Source organism: Falco cherrug, chromosome 1, assembly GCF_023634085.1.
Source record: "Falco cherrug isolate bFalChe1 chromosome 1, bFalChe1.pri, whole genome shotgun sequence".
Taxonomy (NCBI): domain Eukaryota; kingdom Metazoa; phylum Chordata; class Aves; order Falconiformes; family Falconidae; genus Falco; species Falco cherrug.
The window spans coordinates 50,073,223-50,101,203 of record NC_073697.1 but is presented as its reverse complement, the minus strand read 5'-3'; the positions used below and the strand labels follow the sequence as shown (position 1 = coordinate 50,101,203).

At 40.5% G+C, this 27,981-nt stretch overlaps 1 protein-coding gene across 1 annotated transcript; it reads left to right on the top strand.

The window, feature by feature from the left end:
- Positions 1–431: 431 nt before the first annotated feature.
- HTRA3 (HtrA serine peptidase 3) lies at positions 432–27,674 on the top strand. The gene is made up of 9 exons (XM_027814436.2): positions 432–1,338; positions 10,585–10,684; positions 12,421–12,643; positions 13,333–13,527; positions 16,146–16,178; positions 16,843–16,957; positions 23,538–23,586; positions 25,365–25,460; positions 26,728–27,674. The coding sequence occupies exons 1-9, from the start codon at positions 915–917 to the stop codon at positions 26,891–26,893; spliced, it is 1,401 nt and encodes a 466-aa protein (XP_027670237.2). The 5' UTR covers positions 432–914; the 3' UTR covers positions 26,894–27,674.
- The last annotated feature ends 307 nt before the right edge of the window (positions 27,675–27,981 follow it).

The window sequence follows — 27,981 nt, the reverse complement described above, 5'->3', positions numbered from 1 at the left end:
ACCAAGCACCATGGTGTTTCATACCACCGCAGGGGCCCAAGCTCATTACCCTTTGGTAGCAGTGGTGATGGAAGTTCTTACTAACGCTGACAGCATTCAAGAGAAGCATGATAGCGATAAAACGGCTGCTGGCTTTCTGCCCCCCGCACTCGCAGAGGTCGCAACCTCCCCCTTCACCTATGTTCTCTTACATGCATATATCGGCATTTTTTTAGCCCACGTCGCGCACCCACTGCTGCTGGCGTCGGGTGGCTCGCCACAGCCGGGCTCAGCCCGGGCCCTGCCGCCTCGGGGGCGGTGAGCCACCGGCAGACGGGCGGCATCCCCCGCGCAGCGCCCGGGCTGCGGGGAGCCCGCCCAGCCCGTCCCCTGAGCCAGGCCCTCCCCGGCCCGGCGGCCCGCCCGCGGGGAGCCCGCCCTCCCCGGTCGGGGTGGGGCCTGGCCGTCGCTGCGGAGCTCCCGCGGCTGCTGCCAGAGGCGGCGGCGGCGGCCCCGGGCGCGTCCCGCATATAACCGTGCCGCAGCGCTCGGTGCCGGCCTCACTGCTTCCCGCGGCCGCCTGGGGACGGCGCTCACCTTGCGCGGCACCTTGGCCATGGCTCGGCGCCTCAGCCCTGCGAGCTAGTCCCGCGGAGCCCCTGAGCTGCCGCACCTCGGACGGACTAAACGGGCCTTGACGCCGCGGCTTTATACTCCAGCCTCCTTCCTTCCATCTGCTGCTCTTTCCCGCCCCGCCTGCAGAAGCTCTGCTCGGGGCAGAAGACACTTTCCCGTCCGTGTGTGCATAAAGCCCGACTTCCCTTCCCTTCCCTTCCCTCGCTGCACCGCGATTGCACCTTCCCCGCCTCCTCCCCTCGGGCCGGGCAGGCTCGCACCCCTTCTCCGCCGCTCTCCCCGCCAGCAGCCCGCCGAGGATGCGGGTGTCGCTGCTGAGCCCGTTGCTCCTGCTGTCGCTCAGCTGCAGCCCAGGCGCTGCGGAGCTCTCGGCTGCCCGAGCCAAGTGCCCGAGCCGCTGCGATGTCTCCAAGTGCCCCAGCCCCAGCTGCCCCAGCGGCTACGTCCCCGACCGCTGCAACTGCTGCCTCATCTGCGCCGCGGGCGAGGGGGACTCCTGCGGCCGCAAAGAGGACCCGCCCTGCGGGGACAGCCTCGACTGCCGCTACCCCATGGGCAAGCGCTTCGCCAAGGGGGTCTGCCAGTGCAAGCTCAGCGCCCAGGTGTGCGGCAGCGACGGCCGGACCTACGACAACATCTGCCAGCTGAAGGCGGTGAGCCGCAAGGCGCTGCAGCACGGCCTGCCCGCCGTCGCCCAGGTCCAGAAGGGAGCCTGTGAATCGGGTAGGAGCATGGTGGGGCCTGCCCGTGGGGCAGAGGGCGGCGGGTGGGCGCTGCAGGGGCGTGCCGGCTTCCAGGCTAAGAAAAAAAACATGATTTCCAGTCACCTGGGGAGACTGGGTGGCTCCAGGGACTGTAGGAGGCTACAAGGTCAAGGCACGTCGCCTGGCTGCCAGCAGTCACTGCGGTGTGGGGAGGGGGCGTCCAGGTCCTTTCTGAATGGCAAAAATCCTCTTCCTCAGTCTTTGGTGCAGGCTGGGGGCCGTGGGCAGAGGTTTGGGAAGATCTCCCCTCGGCAGCACGGCCGTGGGCACCTGGGTGCTGTGCAGGTGGCTGCTGCGGTGCCCCGGTGGGCAGGATGGGCGGCATGGCCACCAGCTTGGTGGATGGAGGGCGTTGGGCTGGTGGGGCAGGGCCGCCGTGGCGTCCTCAGCCTTTGCCCCTGCTCAGGGCAGGGCAGCGGTGTGCGCTCGCTGTTGTCCTGCCAGCGCCACGTTACTGTCGTAATGTCGGCACTTGCTGCTGAGGCGTTTCAGTGGTGTGGCCCATGCAGGTTGCGCTGCAGATCCATTGCACCATGGCCTGCACAGGCAGAGCGAGGAGCTGGGAATGCTTGGCCTTGGGGGCTTCCCTGGTGGCGTATAGGAGGCATCACCTGGAGGCATCACCTACAGGCATCTGTAGAAAGAATAATGCCTCTTAAAGCCAAGCAGGGCAGAAGAAGCACCAAGTATTATATAAAACCACCCTAAACCATGGTCTTTTTTCCTGGTTTTTGGTGGTGTTTTGTGGGGTTTTTTTTTGCTTTTCACAAGAGGTTTTGTAGCCTACTTCTAGAGTCTAAAGTGGGGGAAAAAAGCCTGCAGAATTTTACAGTTTAAAATATTGACACTCAGGATACCAAATAGTCTTCTGTTTGCAGTAACATACTAAGACCATTGCCTCGGATATTGTGATGTGCTATGGCAACTTCAGGCTCAATGGTTTAACTTCAGAAAGTTTAGTAATCACTTATGTTAGTAGTAATTTATTTTTTTTAAGCGCTAAAATGGGTTACTTTTATGGAAGTGTTAGTGCTGCCTAGTATTTTACCACATACTGCTATGTTATTTTAAGTGTTTGCTTCTGGTACCTTTCTCGCAGTGTTCCTGGAAAGAAAAGTCATATGCACAGTGGAGTTTTAAGTCATGCATTAGTGTTTCCATTATGTCGGGTGAACCACTAACCGTCCTGTTTATTCACAGATAGCAGACTTGCCAAAATTATTGGGAGGGGTCAGAGGGAAAAGGGCTACTGTTGTAGCCTTTCTGTGAATAGTGGACCTTTCAAATATCCCGCTCTTGAGAGAAGGTAAACTCTGGTTCAGAGAGGGAGGAGGTCAAATGCTATTCCTGGAGTTCCTTTAGGTGTGTCTTGTCAGAGTCAAGAATTGCTCCAGGTGCCAGCCTGGGGCTGCACTGATCAGTCTCTCCAGTATTTTGTAGTTGTAAATTGCCCTTTGCCTGTTCCTTTTCACATCAGCATCCGTTAGCTTTAGTACTGCTAATACTAGGCTGGAACTGATCCATGTGAAATAATCAGAATGTTTATCCAAAATGAGTGAGCTAGCCTGTGTCTAAGGGCTTACTGAGTGCATGGGGTTTGGTATATATGACATTTTCTTTAAGGAATCCTCCTGACTCTACTGTTAATAGGCTTAGGAATTTGAAGCTGTGAAGTAGAAGTAACTTTTTTTTTTTTTTTCAAGCAACTATTTAAGGGTTTGCTTTATTTTGGCTTTATTTTTTGTCCCAGAAAACCTCGGCTTAGATGAAGCATCTGGTTCTCTGTTAAGTTTTATTTTTGTTTTATTCAATTCTACAGCTGCACAAACTGAAGCTCAAAGAAACCAAGTGTCTTGCCCAAGGTCAGACTGAGTTGGCGGTTGAGCCAGGAATAGAACTCAATTATGGTATTTTTTTTAAAACAGTAACATGCAATGGATGTAATGAGAGGTTTAGAAGAAAGTCGACAGTTTAAAATTATTGTTGAGTTTCTCTCTTTTTCCCTGTTCTTGAAAGAAATCTGGCCTCAGATGACTCAATTTGAAGGGCTAAGCTAGTTATGAAGTAAATCCAGTTTTACTTAACCATACATATATTAAAAACAATCTCAGGTAAAGCCTTATGTAGTGTGGCTTAGGTCATTTTCAGAACATGCAATGACCCTGAGGAACAGCTTTTGAAATGTCAACTTCTGTCCATTTCCAGTTGTTCGTGTTGATGCTAAGTTAGATTCTGGCAGTGATAAGCCAAGACAGGCTGAGAAAACTTAGGTGTGGTTTTCTAGTGACAGAAGTCTGGTGAACAAGGATGCATGGAAAAGGAGTAGTAAAGGATCATAAAGGATGCAGGAAGGAAGAGAGGAAATAGATGCCCTGGTTGACTGAGTGGTAATTCCAAAATTGACATAATTTAAAATACTTTTTTCTTGTTGAAGGCCTGGATTAGCTTGAAGAACACCATGTCAAATTGCAAGTTCTAGATACAGTGTACTAAAGGGTGTGTGTATTGCATAGTTCCATACAGGAACTCTATCATTGATGCTCTTCAATATGCCTGTGCCTTGAAAACTATTACTCATACAGTTAGCATTATGCATCTGAGCAGACCCATGGACTTCTCTGCAGAACAACTAGGCAAATTTAAACTGTATGCTACAAATACTTTTTTTTTTTTCCCTCTTCAACACTAGATACCTTAATATATGGGAATTTTCTGATACAGCTAGATTTTTCCTGCCTTCTGTTACTGTGAGAAAGACAAGCTATTGCAAGCTATTGTGTAAATAATGGCATAAATGTTTATGGAAGACAACTTCTGTAATCAAAGACCAGTTCTTACAGAGTCCTGTTTCTCACTGTAGCAAATTTAAGTTTTAACAATGTCACATATCAATCTATTAAAATGTCAGACTGCTCACTCAAAGGATTCAGAGTCATTTGCAATCCATGGCCAATTTATGTCAGACTCTATCTTGCACAAAGGGCTGTTTATAATCTTCAAGCACAGCTTTCTTACTACTGTTAATAATTCCCTGTAATGTTATGTTGCTAACAGCTTCTGTGAAGACAGTTCAGATGTTGAAAGGTTTGTATTTTCTCACCTAGGACGTGGAAGCAAAATGTTACTTATTTTTTTTTTAAGTAAAGGTGCTATTTTGTCAGTGCAACAAGGAAAACTAAAAGATTGATTAGAAAACCTTTGAGGAAAGAAGTTCCAGAAAACAAGTATGTTGGCTTTGACACTGATCCTTTGCAGGGTTCTTCCTAAGAATGTCTGTCTGCTGCATTGTTTAACTGAAGTCACTCTCAGAAAGTGGTCATGATGTTAAGCCTCACCCATGTCAGTCAAATCTTTGCAAGGTATGAGCCTAAAAGTTCAGTTCCCTGAAAGAAATGTTTGAAATATGGTTAATACATGAGCAGAGTCATTGCACACAGTTCTACGTGGGGTGTTTGGAGAGTACCTGTAAATAAAACCTTGAAGATACAGAGGAACAATTGAGCATATCCTTACTTGCACTTATGAGAAATTGGCCCAGTAAGAGATACTGAAGTCTCCTACAGGTATTATTGTCATCAAAGCTTTACAGCTGCCTCCAGCTGTATTTAGGGAAATTTACTACAAGGTATTGGCTGAAAATGTAAATTCTAGTCATGTTCCTTTATTGATTGTTTTCTTTATGTCTGAGTTTGTTTTGATTTCCTGTAGGTGAGGATTAATATTGTGCAATGTTTGGTATATAGTAAATAAAGAGTATGGCACGTCACTGCTTTGTATAGGATAGCTAACGGGAAAGATGTTCTCGTCATGTCTCCTTATAAGAGCCACTTGGGAAGGAGAAATAACAAGCATCTGAACTCAGTGAGGTGTCTGTGCTGGAAGGCTTGTGCCAGTTTGTCTCCGTCTGGCTGTTGTGATTGCAGCACTGCACAAGAAAGCCACTTTGGTGTTGGTTCACCAAATTGTTTTAATCTGTGCACGGTAGACAATCCATTGGATAAACAAGTCTGAACCATAATGTGGCATTAAACTCACCAAGGCTTTATGGTCAGTGCACAGCTATGCAACTTGATCTTAATGCTGAATTCATCAGAAAAGCTGCCCATGAACCTATGTTTCCAGCAGATGTTTCTGTTTTTTAAGCAGAGACATTATAATCTTTTATTTGTCTTTCATTTCTTTCCATGAAAGCACAGTTGGGACAGTGTTTATCCCTGGTGATCAGATCTACCAGGTTGCAGTCCTCCCTTAGACATAATAATTTTGCTGAACACAGAGATATTTTCTGAAGCTGGTTTTTAAAAGGGGGATGGGGGAACAGCCTTAAAAGAATGAGTTTCCCAGGCTCACAAATTCTTAATGAATATAAAATCGTGGATTTTAATACAATGTATTGTCTTTAAGAAAGCATTGAATGTGATTTGATTTAATTCTACAGGGAGTAAGTTGGCAGATACTTAGAAACTTTCAGTCTTTTGCAAATGTAAATTGGTCTAGCTTTATTGTTTTCAGTGGGATTATGACCATTTATTTCTGCTGAAGTTTTTTTCCAGTTCTCTTCCTACTATGTTAACTCTACAAATTTGTTGGAGTTGTTCCTGATTTACCTCAGTGTTAAAGAGATTGGAGTGGGTCTATTGTCTCTGCAAGAAAGTAAATAAAACACCATTAAAAGTGCTTATAGCCTGTAGAAAATGCTACTATCCAGGAAAAGCTTTAAACTGGTAATAAGGATACTCCCACCTGACAGGCGTTAGCTTTAGCCATGTAAATCCAATGTAGCTGGAGCCCATCGAACTGGAAACATAAGATCACCTCTTAGGAAATACGCTGAACATCTTTAACTCCAGTCCATGCACTTACATCCAAATCTGGATTTTGAGTGTTTTGTGAGAGAAGCTAGAGAGCTTCTGAAGATCTAATTATTTAATTGAAATGATAGGATGCGAGTTCAGATCTGCTGAGAATACGGTGGATTTGTGGCTATGGAACAGATTGGGAATATCTAGCTCTTTTGATTATGAAATATGTAGACAGCTAAAGACTCACACAGTATAAATGTGTTTTTACTTGCAAGTACAACCTGGTTGCAGTACCTTTGATATTTTGGTTATACAACAGATACTGGATTAAATGATGGCTTTTTGCCAAGATAAATTAGCTTTGGTTAGTTTGAGATGATTTTGAGCTTGTAGTAATAACATGGAAAATAATGCATGTTATTGAGAGACCTTTGGAGAAATATGTGACAAATCTTAGTAGGTCTGTTGGTCAAAATACACAAAGCTGCTGGAAACTCGAGCTTTTACATTCAGTCCAGCAGAGGTCTGAGAGTGGTGTGGAACTGCAAGACAGCAAGGTGCAGGGGGTGTGTGAGAAAGACATTTAATTTTTATGTTTCGGTAAGAACAGTAGCAGCAGCTAGTGTCTAGTAACTAATGCAAATTGAAGGTCTGACAGAAAGCCCTGGTTCTACTACTACAGTTAAAACACTTGTCTTTGGGGTGACCTTAGACAATTTTGTTGCTTCCTTCTTCCTTTCCTCAGGCTGCAATTCCTCCCTTTTAAAGTATATTGAGAACTTCTGATGAAAACCAGCAGTGTAATATTTATGCAATAAAATTTAATTGATAATAAGTAACACTTCAGTTCCCTTAAAGAGGGCTGTATGTGTGAGAGTAAATGCTAGTTTGCAGTTACATCTTCCAAGTCTGCAGTTTGAGTTCCTGGCATGTCATACAATGTGTTTAAAGGTTCTCATCACTCCCATCTTGCAGAAGATGATTCAAGAGAGATCAGTTTCTATGAAGGCATTTCAACTTTGTAAGTCGATTTTCACCAGCATTTAGTCCCCATGAGACAATAGTAAGAAGAGCTCATCTCTAATCAGGCCAGTAGATCTTCAACTATACCTTTCTTACAACGTTTGCACATCTGTTATTCTTGATCCTCCTTTGTTTCAGATTTCCCTTTAATGTACAGTGCAGATTTGGATTCATCTTCAGGTATGAGTATTCTTGTCTTCTGACCCCAGCAGAGAGTTTCTGAACTTCTGCTCAGACTGAGAAATGCTTTCCCTATGATATGGGAAGAAGACAAGTTTTGCTTCTGTTTTATAGTCTCCTCTCTGTAATGCTGCATTTTATTTTCTTCAGCTATTTCCATGTTTACATTCATCAGCTGCCTCTTTCAGACTTTTTCTCTCTGCCTACCCTAAATCTTACCAGAAAAGCCACTGCTACCCATGATGTTTCCCTGGTGGCTAGTCAGGAGTGGTGCAAAACTGAGTTCTTTGACAGGTGTCCGCCTCTGCTTTTGGCCGTGTGCAGTGCTGCGACTATTTGGCATGGGCACAACAGTTCAGCACTCAGCAGATGCAAAGGCATTTAGTTGCCCTGAGTCACATAGAGCTATGCTGATTTACACCAACTGAAAGCCTGCATTCACCATACTTTTTTCCCCTATGATAGCTTGTCAGCTGAGGGTCTGGCCAACTGACTGTCATAGATGCATAGTAATTTCTATTAAAATAAATGTGATGATAATGTTACATCCTGTCAGTGAACAATGCTGTGTATGCAAGCATTCAAAGTCATGTTAGTAGACTTCAAAAGATACACTGCATAATCAGGCAAGCTGCTTGTGAACTGAAGGTAAGATATATCTTCAGTGACCCAGTAAACAAAATAATAGTATTATATTGTGCTTACATATGACTGTCCTCTCTGATTCCTGTTTGCAGTGTCTCTTTTAAACTAAGTACAAAAACAAGCGTATTCAATTGGTTAGAGGGATTTTTCAGTGTGTGAGAATGTGCATAAAAATGATAGATCAAGTCTAGTCCTGCCAATTTGTTCCTTCTGTTTATAACATATTGTATAAATTTAGCTTGCTAAATGTAAGCATGGTTTCTTTCTCCTCAGAAGCAAATCCCATGTCCAGTAACAGGAAAAAGAACTCACTGATTTCTATGGAGAAATGCCTAAATTGTCTTTATCTGTTTTCTTCAGTATTTTCTTCCTTGGTACCAGTATCCATTCTGTAAGTTCCTGTCTTTGCTTCAGGTCTTTTGGATTCTGTGGTAATTTAAAGCCTCTCACTTTCTGACTTTTTAGGTCCTCTAACACTTTATTGTGAAAGCTTTCTGAGAGACTATAGGAACTATAGCAACTAGTTCGCTGTCACCCACTCACTATCTTATGAATTCATTCAAAGAATAGGACAGATCAGTGAGACATCTTTTCTGTAAATAGGTTAGACTCCTTTGTGCTGTAATCTTTGTAAAGTAATTTACAAGTTACAAGGTTTAATGGTCAGTAAAACATCTGTAGATAAGGATTGGTGAAAACGATCTTTGAACTAGGAACTACATAGAATACCAAAATGCATGAGAACTCTCTTGGACTTCTCTCTTCTTTCTTTTCTGTTTCTTTCCTTTTTTGTGTGATGCTTCCTACCTCCTTTCCTTTTAAAGATTTGGTTAAAAGGAAGCTGATGGAAAAAAAGTATATGCTTTCAAAAGACATGCTCTGTATTTGAATTCATTGCTATGTTATGTGATCTATAAATAGGCAAACCTAGAACCCTTAAGCCCAGGTGTTGTCTTGGTATGCAGGAACTACTGTGGAGAAAGTTCATCCTTCAGCATGAGTTGAACTCAGAGCAAATCATGATGGTGCAAAGCATCACTTTCTGAAGAGCTGATATTGTTTAGAAATTAGAGCTTCTCCCTCCTGACTAAATGGCAGAAAAAGAATTATATCTCTGGGGATAAACAGTGTGCTGTTGCACCAGATTTGAAAAAAGCCAAAAATGTTATTGCTGTATCTGATTACAACTTGTTTAGTCCCTTCCCTAGATCCCCTAGTTAATTTTGAAGCATCAGGCTGTACACATGAGAGATTGCTGTTTGAGTGTGGTGATATGTCCCCTAGCATATGTTTAACATATGTGTTGATATGTCCCCATGTATTAGGGACAGCAGAAAGTATGACATGCTAGCACAAGCAATATTACAACTTTGTGATGTTTTGATGTTAGAATCCAGGATGTTGTGACAGTAGAAACCAAGATGCTGATGCTGTGGTTTTTTCCCTCTCCAAGATCTTAATTCCACAGAATTATATTCAGTATTCATAAATGCTGTGTATAGTGCTGTGTAATGTAGTACTATGCTGGCTTCTATCAGAACACTTAGTATTTAGTAAACTGTTGCTATGCCCAGCTGCTTGTGACAGCTAAAATGTGAATTTGCAAAACTTCTTAGGTGCTAAGGTTATCATTTACAGCAGGTTTCTAATGTGTCTACTTCAGAAAAATCCTAACTTGGGTTCTAAATGCCGTTCCCAAATGCTGTGGCTATATTACTTAGCACTTGTTAGACCACGTCTAGAGTGCTGCATCCGGTTTTAGACCCCTCAGTACGAGAATGGTGTTGACAAACTGGAGCGAGTTCAGGAGATCATGGGGTTTGGGGTGGGGTGTGGGCTGGACATATCTCCTGCGAGAAGAAGCTGAGGGAACTGGGCTTGTTCAGCCTGGGGAACAGAAAGCTTCAGGAGGACATAACAGCAGCCTTCTTGTGCTCATGAGGAAATTCCCAGGAAGATGGAGCCAGGCTTTTCACAGTGGTGCTTAGTAGGAGGATGAGAGACAACGGGTATGACTTGAAATGGGTGTCAACAAGAGAGGTCCAGACTAGATACACAAAAAAACTTTTACCTCATGGAGGACAGTGAAGCAGTGGGACAAGCTGTCCAGAGAGTTTCTGGAGTCTCCATCGTTGGAGTTTTGCAAGTTCCAGCTGGACAGAACCTTTGAGCAACCTGGTATGCCTTTGTAGCTGACCCAGCTTTGAGCAGGAGGTTGAACTAGAGATCTCCTGAGTCCTTTCTGGCCTGACATCCTACTGCCCTATGTGTTTTGGGTAATAGTAGCTGTCCTGAGAAAAATACTCCAGACAAGCCTCGTAGACTTCCAAGAAAGCCAATTATAGCCAAGTAATGCTGATATTTAATTTTCTCAGAATCTGCCAAAATGCTGGATAAGTTTCGAACCATCTTAGTGATTTTGATTCCTTTTCCAATACCTGTTTGGAAACTATCCCAGTAGGAGAAACAGACCAATTCAAAGCATTTTTATCTCACTTACTTGGCAAAAAAGGGTATTGTCTTATTAACATATCCAATTCTTTCTGCTAGTATAGGTCACCTACAGTCCAGCAGCCCAAGATACAAATTCAACTTCATAGCAGATGTGGTGGAAAAGATTGCACCTGCAGTTGTGCACATAGAACTTTTTCTCAGGTAACGCTTTGAATTCTTTGTATTTTAATTGCATTGTTTAACAACTGCCTACAAAGGTTTTCCAGTGTAGTAACCTTCATTTTGAGTTCTTGAAGTTCACAGAATACTCTGAAACATTACAGCAGACTCGTTCCAGAGAACCACCCATTTGTGTGTTTTGTTCCTGTTTAGTAGATTTATTTTATTTGGCTACAGTCTACAGTACTTTACAATATATATTGTCTGCCATAAAATGTCTCATCTTTGGACATCTCTTCAGCCTTCACTAAAATGTGTTGCTTGTTGGATTACGTTTATTATCTGAGTTTAAAAAAAACTAGTCCAGAAGGTAAGCTGGAAAAACATTGCTCCTTGTTGCTTATTCTACTTTCAACGAGAGGTGATTTTTATTTTGGTAGGGAGAACATTAAGAGGTAGCATGTTGACCAGATGTAACCTATCTAAACACAAAAACTATTTCTGATAGGAAAAAAATATACTAAATTTGCTGACCAAAACATACCATTATTCAGTGTACTGAAGCTGGAGCTAAGGTGGCAAGTTTAACACTGAGTGCTCAAAAGAACCTGAGAGACAGGTTTAACATCAAGTGTTCAAACCAGCCTGCTGTCAGAACAAATTACTGCAAATATTATAGGTACTCTATTAACTGAATACCTTGCTGCTCGGCGTGCTCTATTTTTGCATATACTTGAGAATTTTTATAGGGTTTTTTTAATATCCAAAATTGAGATAATCAGTATTTTTGAGACATAGCTTTATGCACACGGTGATTGGTCTTTCGAGAGTGTTACAGCTGAAGATGTTTAAGATCTGCGTATATATAGTTAAGATTTTTCTTTCCCTGCAAGTAAATGTTTTTCCAGCAGCCTGCTGGGCACTAATTGTGATACTGCCTTCTGCCTGGGATTGGCTCCAATTCTTTATTGCTGAATAGCCCAGAACTTTCAAACAATTTCCTAATAAGGACCACATCTTGGAAGAAAGAAGAATTTGTGGACCTTTTCTCATCTTCTGCCCAGGCACTTTCTGTTCCCCTAACAAATCTAAGGTTGTTACAGCAGTTGTTGATGGAGACAAGTCATAATACTTTAAACAGTTTATAAAGTCTTTTAACTGTCTATATTGCAGCAAATCTTGTTTCCCTCCAAGTTTTACCCATTGCTAGTGTTTTTCATTTCTTTCACGTTTTCTCAGTCCTTTCAGTTTCCAGACATGATTTTTCCTGCCAGTCTACACTTGGGTTTCATGATTCCCTGAGGTGTCACCTCTTCCATTGTTCCTCTGTCCAGCTGCAAATGTTCCTCCTTCTTCCCTTTTTCTCTTTAGAGGACCAGTCCATTTGTCTGCCCTACTATTTCCTGTTGTTGTTTTATTCCCGTATGGAAGCAGCAACTGGTGGGATCAGATGGGCTCCTCCTCCTTCCCTTTTTGTCACCTAGCCTCTCCTGCAAGGAAGCCTATAAAGATAGAACTGGAAATCAAAGGAAAAGGGCCCTGCGGGTTGTCTGAAAACCTCAGTTCCTGTCTCCCTGAATGACTAAAAGAGATCATAATTTTCAGCAAAGGATCCTTTCTTTGTCAATTATTTTAAATTTAATTTTTGTAAGGGTTGTAACTTTGGTCATCAAATGCTTTGTTGTTTCTCAAGGTGAAAGGTGGTAAATGATTCCTAATGTAATTGTCTCTTAGGTTATGCTTCCCTTTTGAGTTATAATTACTTACATTTTGTACAGGCACCCTCTCTTTGGTCGAAATGTCCCGCTTTCCAGTGGATCTGGGTTTATTATGTCTGATTCTGGTTTAATCGTGACCAATGCCCACGTGGTGTCAAGCACCAATGCTGTATCAGGCAGACAACAATTGAAAGTGCAGCTACAGAATGGAGACACCTATGAAGCAACCATCAAAGACATTGACAAGAAATCTGACATTGCAACAATAAAGATTCACCCTAAGGTGAGTGGCATAAACAGGTGAGTGAATTACTTTGGGAACCCTATTTCAGTTTCATTTAGTATAGAGTGACTGGATGAAATATGTGTTTAGGGATTCCTTGGGCGTATATTTGGGGGAAAGCAATGTACTGAAATTTTGGCCTGGAAATTTTTCCTCTTAGAATTAAATTATCTTCTGTGCTAGGAACTGCTAAAAAACAACAACAAAAAAAAATGCAGCTCAGTTAATGTATGGCCAGATTCTGCTATCTTTACCTGAAGACCCTGGCTATTTTGGCTAATCCTGCTAGCTTCGTTCCAGTACATGGATGGCAAGGTGGTACATAGTGTAGGGAGAATGGCAGTCTGGTGAACAGTTAGTTTGTGTGCTGTTTGTAGGAGGAGGGAACAATCTGCTGAAAAACAGGGAAGTCTGTGTCAGAATCTTGCTGGCTTTTTTTTTTTTTTCTGGATGAAACTGCAAGGTACAAAAACTAACACTTTGTTTCTGGGGACAGTTTAAAGCAGTAATGTGCTGCAGTATACTAATTTTACCTGATGTAAGTTTTGGGTAAACAATAGTGAGTGGCTCTTTCATTAATGTAGTGGAAAGTGTGTGTTCCTAACTTTTTGCTAGTTTTTGATCTTTCCAGTCAGGTTATTTTCAGGTATAATCTAATGTTTGCCTCTTTCTTTCTGTGTTTATTTAAGAAAAAACTACCAGTATTGTTACTGGGACACTCTGCTGATCTGAGGCCAGGAGAATTTGTGGTGGCAATTGGAAGTCCATTTGCCTTACAGAACACCGTGACAACAGGTATTGTCAGCACTGCTCAGCGAGATGGCAAAGAACTTGGCCTGCGGGACTCTGATATGGATTATGTTCAGACAGATGCTATTATCAATGTAAGTACTAGGTATGCGAGGAGCTGAGTTTTGCAGTCCTGGGACCTTGAAATCCCCACCTATTCAGCAGGGAAGTGTGTGCTTGTAAAGATGAATCCACTAAAATAAAAGCTTTGTTTAATATCAGGAATAGTCTGCTCTTATAAAAGCTATACAGTGTCTGTAAGTTGTATTCAGGCTTTAGTGTTGTGAAAGGTATAATAAATAAAACTACCCTCCTTGAGGTTGTCTGTGGAGGTGTTACATATGACAGACCCTCTCATTCAGTAGTTTGTGCAGTAACACGTGATTGTACAGACCAGCAGTAAATCTGCACATTTCTCTTTCTGCTTGTTCAGCTGACCTGGCCAAGCAAGCTGTAGAATAGGGCCAAAGTTTCATTCATCTCCATGCATTAGAACCAGATGGAGTAGTCAAGTTGATAGTGTCTGCTTAAATTTAACGACAGGACACCCAGCTAAGAACTTAAGGAGGGGGCCGTTTTTTTTGTTGTTCTTGTTTTCCCTTTGCGTATCACATACTCCAAGTAAAAATCTAGACGTAAAATATCTAAAATTTGAGATAGTTTGGAGTTAAGTGTCCCAGCACTGCATGTTCTATAGAAATACACGAAAATAATGTCCCTTTAGAGCAGCTTGGAGGGATCCAAAGAGCTTAAATAAAGTCCTTGTGTGCGTATATAACTTGTGCAGATTCTAAAACAAGTGTTGCTTGCATATCTGAGGTAGAAAATGTCCTGAAATTTTATGGCATAAATCTGTTATACATTGAAAGGGATATATTTTCAGGATTTATTTGCTGAACCTCAAAGTCAAATTTGACATAACAAGTCATAAGTCTTAGCTTTTTACACAGGCAAAGCGCTTCAGAAATGTTTATCGTCACAGACTTGTTGAGAGAAACTGTATGGGAAGAAAGAGGGTAATTACTTTTCATGCTAGGTATTACATGGAAGTGAGCTTTTTCAAAAAGCTTCTATATGAATCAGGAGCTGGACTTCTTAAGACATTTAATTGGAATTACTCTCTTCAGTCGTGTAAGGAGAATAGGAGAACTTATGCAAAATGTGTTACTTGGGAGTGCACACTGAATTGGTGGCAGAGACAGAATTAGAACATGGGATTCTTGACTTCACGCCTATACACATTCCTCAAGATCACACTGCTTCCTTGTGTATACACTAGACATTCAGTGTCCTCAGAAGCTAATGATCAAGTTTAGACAAGGATAGCAGAGTGTATCAGATAATGCTAGACCAAATGGAATAGTGATAGCAGAGGAGGTAAGGAAAATGACAATATATTTATATGCTTTGCCATCTGAGACCACAGAATATGAAGATAGTCCCTGGCATAGGGATGCTTTGTGCTTAGCTGATATACTAGTTTTCTCCTGAGAATGGGAGGAGTTTGAGAGCTGCTCTGTTCAGAGCATTCCTGTGGCTCAGCCAAGACTTTCCTGCAGGAATGTGCATGCAGCTGCCTTCTGAGAAATGCTGGGAGAGCAGGAACATGGGGCAGGAGAAAACAAGGCCGTACGTTCCTAAATGGAGCTATGCTACATGTGCTGTAGTTCTTTCATTATCGTGTTCTTCAAGCAGAAGACAAGTGAATGAAAGATGATATGCTGAGGAAGCCTGAAAAATCATTACCTTGGTTCCTTTGTGTCAGACATAAAAATCAAGTGTGTAGCCTGTGATTGCTGATACGATGTAAGAAACTGATCTCTGTTTAAACACAAACTTCAAAGCTGTTTTAAAAACTTTAAAGTCTCTTTTAGTCTTCTGAGACTGTATAAAGTTTGCCCAGTGCTATCTAAGTATAAACAGTTCATATGGCTCGTGTTGCTATCATGCATCACTTAGCTTTTGTTTCTTTTGAGTAGTAAGTTGCTGCTCTTGGCTGTGCGGTAGACCTACTTGAAAACTCTGGCCTCACTCGGAAACAAACATGTTGGGCCAACATGAAGATGGACCAGACTTCTCCAGCTCTCATTTCCCGTAGTACTGTTGGATGTTTCCTTTGACGGTCATTAGGTATTAGGCAATTTCAGGCTTCTCAGAGCTGCTTATATATGCCCTCTCTACAGACAGTCTGTGGTTACTAAATCAATCCTTATGTAGTACCTACCTCATAGCAATATGCTATGATTAAATATGTAAAGCACTGTGTTCTCTGGTAAAGAGAGATTGACAGTGGTACAAACCAAAGTGATGAATAAAACTACTAAAGAACGGTATGTGCACCTCACTGAAATATAGCTTTAAATAGCAGTTAATTATTTCAAAACTTAGTTCTGAAAATCTTTAGAAGAATAAAAATACTAATTTTAACTATTTAATTATTCTTCTTAAACTTAGGATCTAACTATTTGGAGTGGTAAATTGCCACTCCTAACTTAAGGCCTGTTTCTGGAAAAAAAATACCTTTACCACAAGAACTGTGAACGAGTAGGGTAGGACCTACCTGTAATCAGTGATCAATATTGCGTCTTTCAATGCTGCCTAAGAAATGACCTGCTCTCTTTCATTTACTTACAAACAAAATACTGTTTGAAACGAAAATTGCATTTCCTACCGTGAAGCACCAATTTATTGTTCCCTTATGTCATTTTTACAGTACGGCAACTCTGGAGGACCTCTAGTTAATCTGGTAAGTCCATGTGACCTGGCTTTTGTTTTGTTTCAAGAGCTATTTTGAAATTAGTGGAAGAATATTTTTTTGGAATGATTCATAGGTCATACCAGCTTACAGTCATTCAAGCTAATGATAGGCAGATACCCTGAAGCTAACACAAGCTCTGCAAATTAGGTCTCAGTTCATACACCGTGGAAAAACATTTTATTATAAAGCAGAGGAAATTTTACACAGCAGTGAGGAAAATGGGATCTGGAAGGAGCAGTTAGGCTCATTCACGCTATGAAACCTGGGATGCACGGCAAAGATGAGACCTGATTAATCCGCACAACTGATTTTAAAATAGATTGCTTAAAGCCAGCAGTGATTTTGGAGGTCGGTGAATTGTGGCTGTAGTGGTAGTAGTGACTCCACTGCCCACTCAGCAGAGTGAATCTCTTTCCAAGTGGTGGGATGGACCTTGGATGAACAAACTGTACTGTAATCTCTCTGGCCATCACAGTTAAATGCAAAAAGGATTGTGAATCAGAGCCCAGGTCCTCCCTTACAAGTAATGTTTATTTCTTGAGTGATTACAACACTCTAAAATTTCTTACAACAGCTTTTAACATGAAATGCTAAGCAATGAGCTGAACCCTGGCACTTAAGAGCAAATTAATTGGGTGCTGTCTCTCAACAGGATGGTGAAGTTATTGGGATTAACACCTTGAAGGTCACAGCTGGAATTTCTTTTGCTATTCCTTCAGACCGTATCACTCAGTTTCTCACAGAGTCACATGACAAACAAAGTAAAGGTAAGATTGCAAGAAACAGTGACATCTTTGAGTTACTATCCTGATCTGTCATTGAAGTGCCAAAAGACATGGGTTGTCTTTGCAGGTCAGTGAATTGTGGCTGTAGTGGTAGTAGTGACTCCACTACCTGTTACTGAAAGGAGCAGCATTTTTTTACAGTATAAAACACTATAGACTTGGAAATAGAAAACAGCTTCAGTGAAGCAGGAGAGACATTGTGTTACTCAAACGCCCAAAGAGTAGACAGTATCTGTATAAATCTGGGGAAAACAGCCTCTGAGAACAGTGAGGACACAGCCTCAAATGATCTTAAGAACAAATGGTGACTTGGTCAAGGAGTCTTATCCTCACATATTGTCCAAACAAAAAGGAGATTGAAATGTATTGTGGAGAATAAGGTCAAAACTTTTTAAAACACTTGTCCATAGATGGAGTATAGTGTGTGCACTATCAATGGATGATCTTTATTTTGCTATGGTCATCTATGTCAGTGCTATACAATTGGATATTGTGCTAGATTCTCAGACCCCCGTGGAGATAGAGCTGTGTTCTAATTCCTGAAAAAATACAAAGGCAAGCAGGGGGAGAGGCTGAAAAAAAGAAGAGCCTCTGCACCAAAGAGCATATAAATCTGAATATACCAGCAACTGACAATTGCAGTACTCTGGACTTTTTTGATGTGCCTGCCTCATATATGTCACACTATATTAGGTGTCATTCTACATGCTGCACAGCCAAAGCTGATCTAGTAATGTTTCATCCAAGCCAAACCTTCCTTTCTCTTTTGCTTGCCAATTTATCTGTCTACACCCTACTCGTCTTTTATCATGACTGTTGGCTGCTGCTTCTCTTGAATCTTCTTGATATTAATCTTGTCTTCTCCTGAGTTCATCCTAATTGCTGATGCCAGGGTTATTCCCCTACACTGTTGTGCTCAGTGTTCTCTCAGATACTGTTATTTCAGAAACTTCCCTTAGTCAGAGGTCTTAAAGTTATGCATCTGCTTGTGTATTTGAGACCATCGCAATTCTGATGGGTCCCCTCATCTGTGTTTTGCCGACTTCCCCAAATCAGATTGTTTTCACTTGTTGATTTGGGGGAGGGGAGTCGGTGAAAGAAGTTGTTAATTATGTGCTGAAAAGTACATTTCAAACTAGCTGAAATAGTTTTGTTTCAGCCAACAAGTCAAAAGAACTATTTATTCACCCAGGTTACTAACTGTTTGTTGGCTTCTGAGAGACGCAGGTCTGTATCATTAGTGATGTTCCCCTTCAGAACCAAACTGCTCATCTCAAAACAGGGAGGAGCGATGGCTTGCTCTGCTGGCATGGCTCTAGGGGCAGGAATGCAAGGCTTGTGCAGAAAGCCCACCATCTGCCAGTGAGTTCCTGGAAACTAGGGCTGGAAAGTCAGTGAAGGCTAGAGATGTTGCCACTGAAATCAGCCACCTTGCTCCTTCAGGCACCTTTGCCTCCAGAGAATGATGAATCCACTGAGCCCAGACAGAGGGCCTAGAGATAACTTTGCCTGTGGAACCCTAAGAGAAAACATGGTGAAATTTAATCTTGAGATTGGAACATACTGATTTTTTTTTTTTTTTTATCATTTGCATTATCCCCTAATCAAAGGAGAAGGATTCACACTCACTCATAGCATTAGTGTGACCATTAGTGCTTGGTATAACCCTGGGTACAGGCAGTTTTTATTTTTTTAATTTTTTTTTTCTTTGCTTGTCTGAAGTACCTTTTGTACTTTTGCTGCAGGCAGAAGCACAGTCATTTAGAGCCCTTGATGCATAGAGAAGGAGAATTTCTAGGAGATATTTTCACCATATTTGAGACATAGAATTTTCATGTTTGTTGTATAGGCGTTATTTCTTGATATAGGGAATTTATGTAAGCAGAACTTTTGGGCTGTTTTTATCATGTTTTCTTTTGCTCCAATTAAGTTTCAGAAGTTTCAGTGGAATCCACCCTTATGGTACAGTTAAATCATAGAAATAAGTTTAAGGGTATTAACATTTTGCTTTAACTAACATATTTCCTGAAGATAATAAAACTCCCTTAGGAAACTGATTTTCGCAGATTTACTCTGGCGTGTAAGAGATATTAAACAATATTTTGAGTAAGCTTGAACTTAGTCTTTAAATCTGAGTTGATCAGATAACTACCAGTTTTATATAGAAGGCATATATTTTTGAAGTCACATCCATTGCATATAACTGCAAATATATAATCTACTGATGTACAGGAGTGGAGAAGGGGAGGAAAAAGGAGAGGACGGTATCTGAATGCAGTGTCTGCAATGATTATGATTATCGAAGCATTCTATATTACCTAATGCATGGGTAATACATGATAATAGCTAATAGATAATTTTTGACCAACGATTTACCACATTCTGCATAGAGATATTTATCTTTTGAATCATCTGAAAGTCTTTACTGATTTCAGATTTATCAGTAATAGTGTTAACCTCCTTTTATAGTTAGGAATTACTAAACTGGTGCATGAAGTTAAGTGTCTCCATCTAATCTCAGTTTTTAACCATCTGTGTGTTCTGTCTTTACCTCCAGAAGTCATAGATATATTTAAGCATTGACTGTTTTGACTGGGTTGTTTTTTGTTGTTGGTGTTTGGTGTTTTGGTTTTTTCTTTTTACTTCAGTGTCTTTTATTAGTATCCTGTAGGAATTTCTCGGTTTCAGTCTTGGCTCTGCCATCTATTTCTAGTTTACACTTGAGAAGGATGGTAAAAGTAGAAAGTGTTCAAACATGGATCCTCTAGAATGGAAGACAGTAAGTTAGCAATTTGACAAAATATTAAAGAGAAAATCCAGCCTAAGAGGTCAGCCTGGGCTCTCATATTATTTTAGCAGAGAAGTGAATAAACCTTGTTTCAGATGGGCAAGGAGAAATAGGGGAGTTCTGCATTGGCCACACCAGTTCATTTATATGAATCTTCTTACGTTCCCAGAACACTTAATTGGTTGTGTTGAAACTATATGCTTACCTGTGTATTTTTATGATTATTAATGATAATTATTACCAATAAACATTAGGGCTGCTTAGGAGGCTTGCTAAGTATAGATTCAGAATACTGATTAAATTCAGCTATGCGTTTATATGTGATGATGCACATTATTTGGCATTATAGATTTGAGCTGTTTTCATGGTTTCTGTTTGGCAATGGAATATTTTCTTAAATACTTTCAGGACTGCTCATGCAATCTGCAAGACCATCTTAAGTGCAAAAGGAGCAAGCAGAGAAGTAGGAATTTAGCCTGCCACTTGAATAAAAAGTGCAGGATTCGTTTCTTCACTCAGAAATCTTGGCAATATCCTGGCCCTACTGAAACCAACTGTAATGGGGATACTCATGTGCCAGAGTTAACTCATGTCCGTAAGAGTCTGAGTACCTGACCCCTTCATTTGGATTTATCAGGGGGTTTTTTGCCACAGTTTATAAGTCATAAACACTTCTACCTTCAGCCTGTGATTACCTCTCTAGTTACCTAGTATCTCTACTGTTATAAGCATCGGTAAAACCAGAAAGGTTTCACACTAAAGCAAATGCTTTCCTTACTGTGGAACAGAAATCTCCATAGTGAGCTGCTTCTAGATACTTGGGGTCAGCTGCTTGTGACTTTGTATTAATGCAAAACAGATTTAAGTTTAAACTAGTAGTTGAAGCTGGTTTGCTTTACTTTGTACCACTGGAATCAGTATTCAGTCTGGCCTGCTGTTTACAAAAATGAAATGAGATTTGAATATCTCTCTGCTGTGCTATGCTCCAGCTTTAAGTGGTTTCCCATTTGTTCAAGCTGATTGTTCCTATGTATTGGCCTTCTTTTGACTGCTGCTGGGACTTCACCCTGGTGACGTGCTTCTCAGATTTACAGCCTCACTTTATTCCAGTTCTCCTAATTATTTTTTCTTCTGCCTCATGGTTGCACAAATTGCCTGAATGACAGGTTTTGAGACTTTCATTCACAGAACAGATGTAATATGACAGTGTTAGTTCAAGGTGCCACACGCAGTTCTGCTAATGTGACTTAACCTTTACATCAAAATGCCTATCCTTTGGGGATGGTAAAACAGTGTAATAGCTTGTCTGTGCCTGTCCAGTGTCTGCTGATACTTCCAATAGACTGCACAATTATATTCCCTTTAATCATTGTTGATGAAAGCTTTGGTTCTTGTGCAAGATATTTGACTTAAGTTAAACTGAATGGAATGGACTTCTGCAAAACAAGACAAATATTTTTTATATATGTATATTTTTAACCTGTATTCTGACATCAGAAGTGGCTGGAGGATGGGAAGGGGGGTAATCTAGTCTCTGCTGCTAAAATAATGATTAGATCACAGCTATTAGTTTTATTTTATACAGTAGCCTGCTACTGTTACAGTATGCACCACTGTTTGCAGGGTGGCAAACTTATTTTGGAGAGAGGGCTGAAGGCCATTTTGAATTTTAATGCATGAACATGAATGAAATGATACCCCAACCTGCCCAAAGATGATGGTAGAATAAGACTTCTAGTTTTAAAAAAGTCTGTAGTTACCAGATTTATTTGTACCCCCCACCCCCAAACCTCATTTTATCATTAGCCACTGGGGAATTAGTGCCCTTTTTGATCAGCAGCATTTCTGCTTTGGTTTTCTGTTCTTGCCCAATCTCATCCTTGCTGCTTTATTTCTTCCAGATAGGTTTCTCTTGTCCCTTCTTTCATTTTTCTTTCATGGAAACATTCCTAACTCATGCCCCAGAATATGCTTTGTGCTTCTGCATATTTTGCATCACACAGGTGATGACCAGTAGCAAACCGTTTAATGCAAACAGTAAACTGTCACCAGAGAGTCTGTCATCTGTGTTTCATGAAGACAACTTAGATCATTTAACTGTCCACTTTACAGGGATGGAGAGATTATTTTCAGGTGGAGAATTATCATGTTTGGATATTCTTAAAAAGTGAAAAACTATGTTTATGCCAGGTAGACTAGAGAAGCACTATGAATTACACTAGGTCATGGCCATGCCCAAAGCTTTTGAGACTTCGGTTTTGAGTAGTTAGACTTCTTCAAGACACTTTTACTGTAGCTGATTTTGATCGCATTAGTTTCACTTTAAAGCAGAAGAGAGCCAGAACAGTTCAGGGAATAACAGGGGTGACAGTTACAGTTGTAAGATTCAGTGTGTAGCAAATCCAACTTTTAGTAGTTTAGTAGCCAACATTTTCACTGACACTAATGGGAATATTGGACATGTATAAGATTCAGGACCAATTCCTTTACTTGGGACTATTTTTCTTGGAAAGAATAAGAGTTAGAGAAGACTGTGTGTATCTCCTTTTCAAACTGTTTCCTCACATGAGAACATGGAGAAGCTCAAAGAAATTGTGAAGTAGTTATGCTGGCACAAGTAAGGGGAAAAGCTGTTTCATACTGGATATAACTAACTACTGAAGCAGTCACTTCAGGAAGTCATCAAACTGCATTTTTTTTTCATAAGACAGCTGTGCAATATCATGATTACTAAAAGCCAACTGCAGAAGTGTGGTGCTGTTTCTAAAGGAGTAAATTTTCACCATTTAAAATTCTACAGTCTTGGCTAATCATAGAATAGTTTGGATTGGAAGGGACTGTTTAAGGTCATCTAGGCCAACTCCCTCTGCAGTGAGCAGGCACATCTTCAGCTAGATCAGGTTGGTCAGAGCCCTGTCCAGTCTGACCTTGAATATTTCCAGGAATGGGGCATCTACCACCGACCTCTCTGGGCAACCTGTTCCAGTGTTTCATCACCCTCATAATAAAAATTTTCTTCCTTATATCTCATCTAAATCTACCTTCTTTGAGTTTAAAACAGTTACCCCTTGTCCTATTGCAGCAGACCTTGCTAAAAAGTTTGTTCCCATCTTTCTTATAAGCCCCCTCGAAGTATTGAAAGGCTGTAATAAAGTCTCCCTGGAGCCTTATCTTCTCCAAGCTGAACAACCACAACTCTCTGTGTTTCTTCATAGGAAAGGTGTTCCATCCCTATGATCATTTTTGTGATCACTTTGGCTAAGGTGTATGGGGTTTTTTTACTTTTAATTCTTTGGGGTAGAAATAACAAGCCATTTGCATTAGAATCAGTGTGAGTCTTTTGGTTGTCCTTTCCCTGAAAGGTGGAAATTTTAATTTCTTTAAATCCCATTTCTACATTTTGGTGAGAACACCATATGATTGAATTGTCTTGACCAGTTTCAGATGAAATGGTAGTTGGTTAAGAAATTTTCCATTTACTGAAGTCATGTGATTAGTAGATCACAGAATTCTTCCTGAATTTCCTGAAGGAAAACTAGTGGAGTATAAATGAGCTTCTCTCTTACTCTCATTTGCAGGGAGAGGGATTGTCATTGTGTACACCAATGCTAACCAAAATAAAAAATGACCTCAGTGTAGATGTGTATGACTTCTGCTTGGTTTTATCAAAAGCTGATGACTTAAAATACATGTCAATTAAAATGGGATGTTTCAAAGTAGTTACTTCGTCAATGTTTGCCAAAATTTCTTAAATATACTTTGTATTACTTTCAGATGGGAAGAAGCGTTTCATTGGCATCAGAATGCTGACAATAACACCTGCGTAAGTATCTTAGAAAAGTAGTCTGTATGATCGTGCATACACCATGTGATCAATAGTGGTTCAGAACTTCATCATTCAGCTTTCATTACAAATTTCCAGAAAATCCAGAAGTGTGCATTTGCTTCTATGAAATCTGTGAACATTTTAATGATGCTAGTGAAATACATGTTCTGAGACCTGGAAGATCACTGTCAGTCACTGTCTAAATACTGGTAACGGTGGATGCTCTGTTGATAGCTGAGGGAAGTTAGGAAGAGCCTGAACAGAGATTTTGGTTCTTCACGAGGATGTCTGGAGTTAACCCAGGTTTTAGGTGACATCTAAACAAGCTGCTCTTTTCAGGTGACTGAGTGCCAATGGCAGATTAGCTGCCTGAGGGTTTGGTGGTAGTTTTGTCAGTGCCAGTGGAGGCCATATGATGTGAGATTTAGTGCCTAACCATTAACTGGGAAGAAAGTAGTTGCTAAAGTGCAGAAGTAAAGCTTAATGCCTCCATGTTAACAAAGCCAGAATATGGGCACTCTCTTCCAGTTCTTTACTGTCTTTTCTGTCTCATGTTGCTTTGTGTCTTCCCATTATGAGGATATATTCTGGGATAACAAATGAGGAGTCTTATGGTTCTTGTGCAGCAGTAAGCACACTTCCAGCATGGCAGTAGGCTACAGAATTAAACAAGACAATTTCCAGCTGGGGTTGTAGTAAAGCTATCTTTTATTTATTGAGTTACACTCTTGCAGTCCTCCCCAGAGGGTCAGATCCTCAGCTGGAATGAATCGGTGTAATGGCATTAACATCACTGGGCCACCACTGATGGAGAGAAACTCAGAATGTTTCTCTGCATAATTGTGAAGTAAACGTGCTAAGATTTTACTGCTTTTGTGGCATCTAATGGAGCAGTGTAAGATGTCTCCAGGCCCGTTTCCAGGAAAGGACTACTTCCCCTAGTGTGTTTGCTTTAGTCATTTAATTGTTAGCTTCCTCATTACAAAATCAATGCAGTGAGGCTATGTGCAGCCATTTTGGCTTGCTTTCCATCTGAGGGACCCCAAGTTTTTGTGGCAGACAGCAGAGTAATCCATCATTAGTTTAAAACCATTTCTTTCCAGAAATGGGTTTTAAACCACACTGTACACAGACCTGAAATGATGTCATCCCCTCAGAAACGGGGGTATATTTTTAGAGGCTATTTTGCAGATGATTCCTGTCGTCTTTCTTTAGAAAGGGATGCACAAACAATCCTCAAGAAAATTTGAGGAAGCTGGTTTCCTTGGAAAACTCTCACGGTTCTCATCTATCTGATGACTGAAGTTATCAAAGGCTTTACTGTTCTAGATAAAGACAAACTAAGAATGTCTTGCAAAATAAAAGTATCAAAATAGTTAGCAAACTTCTGCCCCACCACCAGCATTATTTTTTTTGGAGCAGGAATGTCTTTTATCCCTGTACAGCACCTAGGACAGAGTGTGCTACTGTCTCTGTGCTCTTCTACAGTGCCATCTGTGCTACTGCCATAAATAGCAAAAGTCAGGTTCTTGCAGGAGATGTACAAGACCATTAAATACAGTATGCTTTGCACAGTTAAGTAGTTCTAACTCTTAAAAATCTGTATTACTGCTTTTAATCCAATTTCAAATCCCCTGTGTTCTCATCACAAGAACAAGAAGCAAACAGTTAAGTCATTCATTTTTGGTCACAAAAAAATGTGAGAATAAATAAGAATTTTTGAATGCTTCTGCTTTTGTAGTGGAATAAAATGCTGTATAACTTTGTTCTTTTAGCTTGGTGGAAGAACTGAAACACAATAATGCTGATTTTCCTGATGTCAGAAGTGGAATTTATGTACATGAAGTTGTTCCAAACTCACCTTCTCATAGGTATGTAGAGCACGTAATCTTCTTCACCATAAATAAATCTTCAGATAGATACTAGTAGGTAATATTTCTGTTTATATTCAAGTACTTCCTCATACCAACCTTGATTTGTATTTAAACAAAAATTGTACCTTTACGTGTAAAAAAAAAAAAAAAAAAAAAAAAAAAGAATAGTCAAGATATTTGTGCTAAGAATCTACTCATGTCTAAAGAAGTTAAATATTTCAATAGCAGACTATTTTAAATCATAGAATCATTTAGGTTGGAAAAAATCTTATAAGGCCACCACTAAACCATGTCCCTAAGTGCCACATCTACACATCTTTTAAATACCTCCAGGAATGGTGACTCCACCACCTCCCTGGGCAGCCTGTTCCAGTGCTTGACAACCCTTAAGGTGAAGAAAATTTTCCTAATATCTGATCTAAATGTCCCCTGGCATAACTTGAGGCTGTTTCCTGTTGTCCAATCGCTTTTTACTTGGGAGAAGAGACTGACACCCACCTTGCTATAACCTCCTTTCATGATGTTATGAAACATTAACAATGTGCAAATATAAAGAACACCCCAAGTACAATTAATTAAATTTTGGTTTTGAAAGGTATGTTGAATATTAATAAATAGAAACTTGGATTAAATTTGAACAGGAAACAGGATAGCATTTACAGAAGAAATTGTCAGAGCTATTATCTGAGACAGTGCTTTATCTTAGAGGAAGAGACTACTTTACAGAACGGTTGGAAAATAAATATTTCTAAAAATGTTTTTTAGGAATTACTAAGATACAAAGGCAATAAAAGCAGCTATCCTGGATTACATCTGAACATCAAGAAAGAAATAATTTACCTGTAGTTCAGTTGGTACGCATTGCTTGTCTTGAAATTTTGAGAGTGGTTTAATTTCCAGTGCTTGAAATGCATACTGGAGAGAGAAAAGCGTGTTCTTGCAAATGGATGGAGTGGAGTGAGTCACTTGTGGCTAACAGGCTTTTCTGTTTCTCCCTTGCTGTAGTTTTGTGGAAGACAAAGAGAAAGCGGGGCTACTTGTTTTTTCTGTTTTAGAAGAAAATCCTCAGTTGATGCGAGCCTGATTTTGCATTTAGCGAGTTAAACCAGTTATTCTCTTTCAGTAGGAAGGGTGGAATTTCACTTCAGTGGAAATTAAAACAAGTTAAAATTTACCACATCAGCCAAAGAGGTGGTGAATAGTCTTTGTACTTTCGCTGCACGTAGAATGCATACTTACTGCCTTTTTCTTCTTGTCTTTGCAGAGGAGGGATCCAAGATGGAGATATTATTGTTAAAGTCAATGGGCGTCCTTTGATGAATTCCAGTGACCTGCAAGAGGCTGTGATGAATGAATCACCTCTACTACTTGAAGTTCGAAGAGGAAATGATGACTTGCTATTTAACATTGAGCCTGAAGTTGTAATGTAAATAGAGTTGAGGAAGCTCTCACCATAATTAAACTCACTTATTCTGGAACACTAGATACCTCCTTTACAGCTACAGTAATTATACTTCCTGTTGACTAATGACAAGGTGGACTAACTTAATTGCCTGAGCCATTTCTGTACATAGTAGCTAGAATGAATTCAACTATGCCATTTATAGAAGATGTAACTTTGAAAGAAATTTAAGAGCTGTGTTCTGGTTTGGGTAGCTGGTAGAAATGGGGTCCAATTCCTGCAGATTCAGTTCTGCATTTTAAAAGACTAAAATACTACTGGAAGTGAGGAAGCATGTTGAAAGGGGAAATTATTCTTAAAACTACAGTCAGGGCTGCAGCAGAACCAAGCTATTGCAATGCACAATTGAGTGATTTTTTTGTATAACTTTTTCAATGTGAACCTAGTATTGGGAAAGCTTGTATTTGTTCTTAGTGCTTCTATGCTACGTGTCAGTGCAGGTAGATTAAATCTGTAATTGTCAACAGGAACAAAAATGGTATCAGGCTCTAGAGTGTTACACCTAGGTCATGCGATTTTGGAATATAGTAAATGATTCTTATAGAATTAATGCCTTATTATATATGTCAAAACGATGTGCTGAACAAAGTTACGTTTGAGAAAGTGCACAGTTTTTTAAGAATTTGATACAAATCAGGTTTGCATTTTACTGGTAAGCTTTGCTGTAAAATTGTTATACTACTTTTGGCTTGTACTGTGTATGTTTCTACTGTAAGGAGATTAAAGTTTACACAAATAATTTGTTGGTGTAAACCTCTTTTTAAAGAAGTATGTCTTCTCTCCCTCTTCTGTCAGACTGGAATAGACTCTCCCAAGAGAAAGTTTTCTTACAGAAAATTGGGCCCTGATGTTATGAAAACCCTTTGCAGCCCTATGGTGTAATTATTCTGCCCTTATTTAGATTATGTTTAGACTTGCTTTGCCTACAAGTAGTTTATTTATACTGGGTTTTTTTCTTATTTATGAATAGTGCTTTGATTTCATTTAGAGAGTATCTAGCTGGGATCCTGTTGTCTTCAATTCCGCCTGCGCATGACAAAAGCAGAAAGGAAATAC